Source organism: Microtus oregoni, unplaced genomic scaffold (assembly GCF_018167655.1).
Source record: "Microtus oregoni isolate MIOR12 unplaced genomic scaffold, Mior012 000052F_ref0000163, whole genome shotgun sequence".
Taxonomy (NCBI): domain Eukaryota; kingdom Metazoa; phylum Chordata; class Mammalia; order Rodentia; family Cricetidae; genus Microtus; species Microtus oregoni.
Genome location: NW_024543828.1, coordinates 5015196 through 5025103, shown reverse-complemented (window position 1 = coordinate 5025103; position 9908 = coordinate 5015196). Strand labels below are relative to the sequence as shown.

The 9908-nt window shown below is 37.0% G+C and overlaps 1 protein-coding gene across 1 annotated transcript; it reads left to right on the top strand.

The window, feature by feature from the left end:
* Positions 1-619: 619 nt before the first annotated feature.
* LOC121437534 (peptidyl-prolyl cis-trans isomerase A-like) lies at positions 620-1210 on the top strand. Its single transcript, XM_041637404.1, has one exon. The coding sequence runs from the start codon at positions 657-659 to the stop codon at positions 1149-1151; it is 495 nt and encodes a 164-aa protein (XP_041493338.1). The 5' UTR covers positions 620-656; the 3' UTR covers positions 1152-1210.
* Positions 1211-9908: the final 8698 nt, after the last annotated feature.

Sequence of the window (9908 nt, the reverse complement as noted above, 5' to 3'; positions counted from 1 at the left end):
ACTGAGGGAGCACTGGTTTGAAGATAATTCTTATGGACCCATGCTATTTCAAATTGGCATCTGCAACTGATTTGACTATTATCACATTTTTAGCATAAGTAGAGAGTCATTTATGGGACTAGAGTGAAGTGGGCCTACTACATTGTACATGCATGGGTTTTTATTGAATTATTTGGAAGAACTAAAGGAGTGTGCTCCTGCAGGGAAAATAAAAGCAGTTCTTCTCCTGTAACCATTTTTCTTTAATATGTGAGTTATTGTTTAGACAAAAACTGATTCAGGGACTGGGTTCTACCAGGTGCCAAGAAGATTTGAGTAGTTCTTTCTTGTTTGAAGTCAATTTGATTTGTTGTTAAAGGAATTAGAGTGTTGATTATTTTTGGACTCAGAATGTGGGAGGTGACTGTTGACATGGCTAGAAAAAGCACTTCAACATGTGAAATTTAATCTATAACACTGATCTATCTAGTTACAAGTTATAAAATTCCAGGTATATAATTTTTGTGTTTTGCATTTCCATAGAAATGCAGATAACTTTTATATTTGCATGTTTCAAAAAGTTTTCTTAATGATAACTCTATTTTTCTCAGAAATAAGATTATGTTCTTTCTGCGCTTTGCAGACGCCGCTGTCCCCTTTCACCGCTTGCTGCAGCCATGGTCAACCCCACCGTGTTCTTCGACATCGCGGCCGATGGCGAGCCCTTGGGCCGCGTCTCCTTCGAGCTGTTTGCAGACAAAGTTCCAAAGACAGCAGAAAACTTTCGTGCTCTGAGCACTGGAGAGAAAGGATTTATATATAAGGGTTCTTCCTTTCACAGGATTATTCCTGGATTCATGTGCCAGGGTGGTGACTTCACACGCCATAATGGCACTGGCGGCAGATCCATCTACGGAGAAAAATTTGAGGATGAGAACTTCATCCTGAAGCATACAGGTGCTGGCATCTTGTCCATGGCAAATGCTGGACCAAACACAAATGGTTCCCAGTTTTTTATCTGCACCACCAAGACTGAGTGGCTGGATGGCAAACATGTGGTCTTTGGGAAGGTGAAAGAAGGCATGAACATTGTGGAAGCCATGGAGCATTTTGGGTCCAGGAATGACAAGACCAGCAAGAAGATCACCATTTCCGACTGTGGACAACTCTAATTCTTTTGACTTGCGGGCTTCTTACCCACCAGACCATTCCTTCTGTAGCTCAGGAGAGCACCCCAGCCCCATCTGCCTGCAGTACCCTGTAATCTCTGCTCTCACTGAAGTTCTTTGGGTTCCATATTTTCCTCATTCCCCTTCAAGTCTAGCTGGATTGCAGAGTTAAGTTTATGATTATGAATAAAAACTAAGTAAGAATAAAAAAAAGATTATGTTCTTTCTGATATATGACAATAAAATATAAATACATTTAACTTTCAGATTATCTGATCTTAGAATCACTATTTAAAATATGATATTTTTGATTTTTATTATAATTAAAATTCTTTCTTAGTTATGTTTTCTTCCAGAGAAAAATGTAATGAAAACTTTAGAACAATCATAAATTATTTTCAAACATATATTTATGAATATAGGGAAAATGAAAATTTTAAAGTTTGAAGCATAATTAGTTATGAATTTATGTATATATTTAAATATTGCTAAGCATATAGATGATTTCTTTTGTTGTAGATAAATTTTAATTGTGGAAAATTTTAAAGTCCTATGTGGTAATTGTAAATAATGCAGAATAATTCAGTATACACTTCATACACAAACACTTCAAAATTTTGAAAAAAACTACTCCACCTTGCAGAAGTATAAGACCAGAACACTGTCATAACTGAGATATTGATGTTCATAAATTCAAAATATTTAATGATTTAATCACAATAAGATCCACTTCTATTGTTTTTCTCAGGCCTCAACTACCACTGCTACTGACAATTTTAGATGGATATATCAAGAAAATTTTGTAGAATGCAAAAATTTGGAGTTATCATTTTATACTTCTTTGAATTTTTATATAAGTGCATGTATGTTGCAGCATATTTAATAATTTTACAGAATTGTGCTATTCAACATTGTTTTAACATACATATTTATAATACATTTATTATCATAGTCAACCACATTAACACACTCATATCTTCATATAACCATGCCTTTCTAATGCTTTAACACTTGGATTCTATTCTCTTGTTTATAGTACACAATGTTATTGATTATAGTCATCACATTAACTTATTAATGGCATATAAATGTAAATTGTATACTACAGTGATTCATTTCAGTTCTCCCAGCTCTCCATCTCCAGTACAAGGATCTACCATCATATTTTCAATATATATGTTTTCAAATTGCAAGCCAAATATTACTTAATAGTCAGGAAAAAATTAGACAATATGAAATATCAAAATCTCAAAATTATAACATGCCAAAAAATCATTACAAATTATTATTTAAAGTATGAAAGTAGTATATTTTTTATAAGTAAACATGAATCAATCCTAATTTGTACTTCCATTATCTTTGTGAATCACTTATCCTAGGATCATAAAATCTTCAAGGACACAGACTATATTGTTTTGCTAATTTTGTTCAATTTGTATTGATTTTCTGTTGTGGACTGCACTTATCATGAAATAAAGAAAGTACAAAAATAATCTTAAGGCTTGAAAAGTAGAAAATTGTACTTGTTGATATGGATGACACCCAGAAAAGAATCTGTTAAAGGATATTTATCATGTGTAGTTTTCCATTGAAATGATAAAAATAGATCTAAAGGTATTAGTGTTATAGATGATTTAAATGAAACCATAGACAAAATTATAGACACTTGTTCCCTATTATTTTAAAGTCAATTAAAAGGAGTTTTTGTCATTTTGCTACCAACTCAGATACAATATAGAGCTTCAAATTCTAATAAATTTTCTAGTTATCATCTTTGTGTTTAATAGATACAATTTGTTCTGATTAGCAATGAGATCAGGTGAAATTTATGATTGACTTCTTAGAATACTATGTGACTATTTATACACACATAAATATTTGACTATACATATACTTAAAATAAGGCCTCAGCAGTATATGATGGTTTTCTCTCCATATTTACACATATTGAAAATATTATGTTGCTAAGGTCTTATTTTATAGTGATTTCACAAGGCACACAGATTATAATTGTAAGTAATAATTCTTTCCCTTTATTCTTATCCTATTTTTCCTTTATTTTTAAAATTATAAGTATATCATTTCTCCTTTTCCTTCTACTCTTAAAACCCTTCCAATTACCCTTTCCATCCTCTTTCAAATTCATGTGTCATCATTGTCATTGACTTTTCTTACATGCCTTTTTCATTGACTCTTGTTCCTAAATGTAGCCTGTTAAGTCTGTATAGTGATATCTGTATGTAAGATTTCAGACCTGATGATTTGGTGTTGAATAACCAATCAGGGTGCCTCTCCCAGGGAATGACTATTTATCATATTCCCAGCATTTTAGGTTTTTGTATTTCTTAGTGTTGGGTTGAGGCCTCAGATCTCTAACTGGACTAAAGACACGTTAACAAAAGGAAAATCATGCCAAATATTGAAAGCAAGTCAATTACCCGGAACTAGTGAAATCATGGACCTTGGAAGACAATTTACAATCACATTTTATTAAAGCAGCAATTCCTTAACTACTTTCTGAAAACTTGTCCTTATACCCACAGATTGTCATGGTCCAGCATAGAAGCATGTGGATTAAAAATGTTTGCTCAAAAAATTTGAGAAGCTAAATAAGAAGGTGAATCCAAAGACAAACACATAGGCATCCTCATGAATATTAACCTTCATTAGGCGATGAAAGGAGACAGAGACAGAAACCCACATGGGAACACCGGACAGAAATTTCAAGGTCCAAATCAGGAGCAGAAGGAGACGGAGCACGAGCAAGGAACTCAGGACCACAAGGTGTGCACCCACACACTAAGACAATGGGGATGTTCTATTGGGAACTCACCAAGGCCAGCTGGCCTAGGTCTGAAAAAGCATGGGATAAATCCGGACTAGCTGAACATAGCGGACAATGAGGAATACTGAGAATTCAAGAACAATTGCAGTGGGTTTTTGATCCTACTGCACGTACTGGCTTTGTGGGAGCCTAGGCAGTTTGGATGCTCACCTTATGAGACCTGGATAGAGGTGGGCAGTCCTTGGGCTTCCCACAGGTCAGGGAACCCTGATTGCTCTTCGAGCAGATGAGGGAGAGGGACTTGATCGGGGGAGGGGGAGGGAAATGGGAAGCGGTTGAGGGGACGAGGCAGAAATCCTTAATAAATAAATAAATTTAAATATAAAAAAATTGGATCACAGCAAAAAAAAATTGAGACACAAAAGAAATAATAGAGACACAATATAGTGTCACGAAGGCACCACAGTGAATATTGAAACCACCTGTGTTTATTTTTCATGTGCTTTAAATACCCAAATCAAAGGGGGGGGGGCAAGACTTATTTACTATGAGACAAACAAGGAACCAACAAAGTCGTTACCACCTTAATGCTCCAAACTCCAGGTAACCACATTCTGTTAGTAGCCACATCTTAACTCAAACCTCCTGTCAATAACATTGAAGAAGAAAGAATAAGCCTAAACTCTTGAACCTTCAGTCAAAGTTGAATGGATCCACTTCTATGCGCTCCACATATTCCCTAATTTTAAATTTATTTATTAAAGCCTGTTCTGCTACAGGATAGATAACTGTGCCTGCCTTAGATTGTCTTCTTCCACCTTCCAGAATTACCTGTCATTGGTACATACATTCTGTCATGCACATGCTGCCTTAGGATTTCTGAAGGGAAAAAGATTTTACCCATCACTGACTAATGTCCTCTCATTTTAAATGGTTAAGAGAGAATTTGTAGCTAGATGTTGTGTATCTATGAGCAACTTTCCATTGAGTAGTGAATGACCAAGATGGAATGGTCTTTTTTAAGCTGGTCTAGAATGTAGTTTTTTAGCAATTTTAGTTGCATCAATATCCAAATTTTTTCTTATTCAATGTACCAGACATAAGAACTTGTTATAATGTCATTTTTTCTTAGATAAACTCTAACCTTTTTCTAATCAGTAACATCTTCATAGTGAATCAAAGTAGTTACAAAAATTAATAGGTCAATCCCATAATTCTACTATGAAAATTAACAAGAAACATACAATTTGTCAAATTACAATTCTCATAATGTTGTTTTAATAAACAAAAAGAAAAGGTTTCTGGATTGATGAGCTATGTCATTATCTTCTCCTATAATGCAATTACATTGCTGCTACCAACTTCCAAACAATATATTTGAACTGTACCAGTCTCTGCGTAACAACAAAAGTCACTCTGCCTCATCATCTGAAAAGAGCCTTTAGTCTCACATTTCCTCCATAATAGTCTTCCATTGTATTCACAAGTCTCTTTAAACCAGAGGGTAAATAACTGAGGTTTCAGTTCTCAGGTCTTCTATTTCAAAAGCGGATTGAACACCATACTGGCAAATATAGCTTCTGCATCCTAATATATTTTGTAGATACATGACAAAATATTGAATCAGCATTTTTGGGCCAGTTTCAGAATAAGTAGGACTCACTAAGGTCTAAAAATCTGTGTAGAAGGTCTATCAGCAATCTCTTACTCTAACTCCGCCTCTGAGAAATCATCAGCTACTATGGTGGTATCAGGGCTGATACTCCTCTGTTTCACCCCACACCAAGAGTTTATGGAGCCATTGAGCTTCATTCTCCTCCTGTGAAAAAAAATACAGAAAAATGCCCTCAATAAGTTTTGGGTCCTTTCCCTAATCCAATGAAAGGGTCTTTCCATTCTGCTTTAATAAAAGTCACTCTTGAGTCATCATGCCAAAATCTATCTGCAGCAGATTGTTCTTGAACATCCACATTCAGGAAATTTAGGACCAAAGGTCATAATTTAAGGCATTGTGTGACAACTGAGGGTACAGCTCTCCCTTTTTTTGTCTTTTGAAATTGTATTTTCAAGGATCCCTGGGCATGTTCCACAATTCCTTGTCCTTTGAGATTATAAGGAACAAAGTTGCTGAAATCTTCTATTGATGTATCCAGATCCATTATCTGGATTTATAATTTTAGGAATTCCCATATATGAAAAACACTTTAAGCAATGAGTTATCACATTCTTGGTAGCTTCTCCAGTCTGTGTAGTGGCCATCAAGAGCCCTGAATATGTACCGACCTTCACATGCACATATCTTAGTTTGCCAAATTCTGCAGTATGAGCAACATCCATTTACTATAACTTATTAGGAAGCAGGTCTCAAGGGTTTACTCTCAGATGAAGTATAGGTAAATATTGTGCGTGTATATCACATTGCTTAACAATATGATGAGTGATTTCTCTTGTTAATCAAAATTGTTTTCTTAAACTTTTACTGTTTTGATGGTGTAAAGCATGTGATTGCTGAGCATGTGCAACTTGAGATAAAGCAATCAACTGAGAAAATTTATTAGCTAAAACATTACCTTTAGTCAGTAGGCCAGGAAGATTTAAATGTGCTCTAATATGACCCACAAAGCATAGGAATTTTTTTTTGATGATGGCATCTTGAATTGGCTGGGACAGTATTTTAACTTGACTATTGCTAGTTACAATGCAGGGGACAGTCTCTATGACTGGAAGAGCTTCAAATATGTAATGACTATCAGCATATAAATTAAATGCATTATGTACAAAAATCTGGAATACCACATTAATAGCTGACAGGTGAACTATTTGAGCTGAAGCCAGGTTTGTTTGCACTATGTATCCTTAAACATCAGCAACATATGCTGCCCTTCCATTGCAAGAACCATATGTAAAATTAACATAGCATCCTTTAAGGGATATTTACAATTTTAGGAAAAATAAAGGAATGTACTTGTGTAAAATGTAGCAATATATCACCTGGAAAAAATGATTATGAATTTGGCCTAAATACTGAGCAAACACAATCGCCAAGAATTATTATTTTGAAATAACATATAAATTATATTGTTAACTAAAACAAACACTGATCACATTAGTTTCTCTACCAAAGTATTGCCTATCTTTCATCCAGATTTTTTGTACTAAACAAGCTCCTGCTTCAAAATAAGTGTTTAATATCTTGATTCATGAAACAGGCAGATGTAGCCATAAAAGAGGACCATTTTGCCATAATAATGCAATAGGGGTAAGTTTTGTAGGTAAAATGCATTCCTGCCAAACTTGATCATTATTAATGTAATATACCTGATGATTTTGTATTGCATATTTCACCTGTTCCGTATCTGTCTACCAGCATCTATAAGATGTCTTGGGGAACTGGGATGACAACTTCCCATAAGAATCTCAGTGAGGGCCTCAAGGTCATTCGCAAACAACTTTAAAAAGGGCTGTAGCCACTAGATATCTCTCAATAATTTTTGAAAATCATTCAAGGTTTATAAAGCTCTCTTTCTAATCCAAGCTGCAAGGCTGTCACTAGCTGACACTTGTCATTTTGCATTCTTACATGTGCCTGGCTCAGGATGTATTTGCATTTTCAGAGACATGTGGCCAGTGGTATAGGTGGCGCACATGATGGACACTGCACAGGAATAACACTCTGAAGGTGAACAACATGCTAAAAAGGGTAAACTTGGGGAAAAAGTGAAGTAAAGGCATGGTGGATAATTTGAGAGTAAAAATTATATATAAAAATTATATATATGGGCCAAAGGAAGAGTATACAGTTGTTTCTACATTTACTTGTGTATATTTTGAAAACCAAAGAAGCTGTGGTGGATAAGAAACAAATGCAGATATTTTAAAAGTGTGTGCATATTGTAAATATTCTACTCCATCCCCACGTTTTTGGTGCTGGAGAGTGAGTGAAAGGAGTGTGGAGCATATTGTCTGGGAAAGCCTGAAGGCTAAAGCCACATGGAACTGTAGCCCTTTTAGTGCTGCTCCTGGGCTCAGAGAAGTAAAAGCTTCACAGTACCACAGGTCCTTTCCAGGGCTCAGGGAAAGGGAATCAAGGATAGTAGAAAGAGTGTGAAGGTTTCTGCCTAAGCTCCTAGCAAACCAAGCCTGTGGATGCAGTGGTCTCACAGGGACTTCAATGGAGGGCACCTGGGAATCTGTGTTGCAGGTAAAGTTGTCAGCGACCACAAGCACCACCAATGCTCATGTCCAGCGGTACCACCAAACTATGGAGAGCATGGCCTGCACACTGCTCTGGCCCAGCTAGCAAAGACAAATGCAAACAGGGGCCTTCCTGTCCTAGTTCCAGGCTGTGAGAGCTCAGCACTAACTCTGTGCCTCCCTTCCATGCACCGTGCCCCCGTGTCTGCGCTCTGAGCGCTGGCACCCAGTTCCCGAGCTTTGGGCAAGGGCAGGAGGTTAAAATACACAGACACACACAGACAGAGAGACAGCAGGACGGGTCATCCTTGAATTCCCAAAGAATGCCCCCTTTATTGTGTCCAGGGGCAGATTATATAGAGATAGCCACTCCCCAGCCAAACCCACCAGAAACCACTCTCCTGCTATCAGGAAATCCTGAAGGTCTAAGGCTCAGAGCAGCTGTAGGCACTCAGATCAGGGGATTACAAGAAATTCAGGATCTAGAGTCTCACTGCTCCCAGCACCTCTCCTCCTGTCAGGGTCCAGCCTTGATGAGTTTAAATGTTCCAGGGTAGGAGCATGTAGATTAGAAATGTTTGACATAAAAAAAAAACAGAGACACAAAAGAAATAGACAGACACAGGAGAGAGTCAGGAAGACAACCAAGTGAATACCAAATCTGCCTGTGTTTATTTCTCATGATCTTTAATTACCTGAATCAAAAAATGGGAGAAGGTAAGACTTTATTACCATGATACAAACAAGGAACAAACAAAGTAATTACCATTTTAATACTCAAAATACCAAGTAACAGCAACCTAGGTCAAGACATCCTGTTTGTAGCCACACCTTAGGTCAAACCTCCGGTAAATAACCTTGAAGGAGGAAGAATAAGCCTGAACTCTCTAACCTTTAGTTAAGATTGAACAGATGCACTTATGTGAACTACATGAAGTAATAACCCTTCTAATACCCAAACACCAAGTAACCACATCCTAGGTCAAGATATCCTGTTAGTAACCACACCTTGAGTAAAACCTATCAATAACATTGAAGGAGCACAAATAAGCCTTAACTCTCTGACCTTTATTAAAGGTTGAATGGATCCACTTCTGTGGACTCCACAAGAGAAAAATGTAGTCCTTATACCAGGGCTTCTCAACCTTTTGGTAGCAACCCCTTGTCCTCAAACAGCCTTTTCATGGGAGGAGGTCTACTAATACCATAAGGAAACATAGATATTTGCATTACAGTTGATAACAGTAGCAAAATTATAGTTATGAAGTAGCAAGGAAAATAGTTTCATGATTGGGGGTCACCACAACATGAATAACTGTACTAATGGGTCATAGCACTAGGAATGTTTACAACCACTGGCCTATTCTTTAGGAAAAAGGTTCTCTTTGCAATGGAAAAGGACCATTACAGAAAACCACAGTGATGTGGGAGTGTCATATATCAAACTGTTGATTTCATTGGCTAATTAATAAAGAAACTGCTTGGCCTGATAGGTTAGAACATAGGTGGGTGGAGTAAACAGAACAGAATGCTGGGAGGAAGAGGAAGTGAGGCAGATGCCAGGCTGCTCCTCTCCAGGGCAGATGCGATGAAGCTCCAACCCAGGATGGACGTAGGCTAGAATGTTCCTGGTAAGTGCACCTTGTGGTGTTACACACATTAATAGAAATGGGTCAAGCAGTGTTTATATGAATACAGTTTGTGTGTTGTTATTTTGGGGCATAAACTAGCCAGGCGGCCAGGAGCTGTGCTGCAGGAACGCAGCCCGTAGCTCCTTCAAC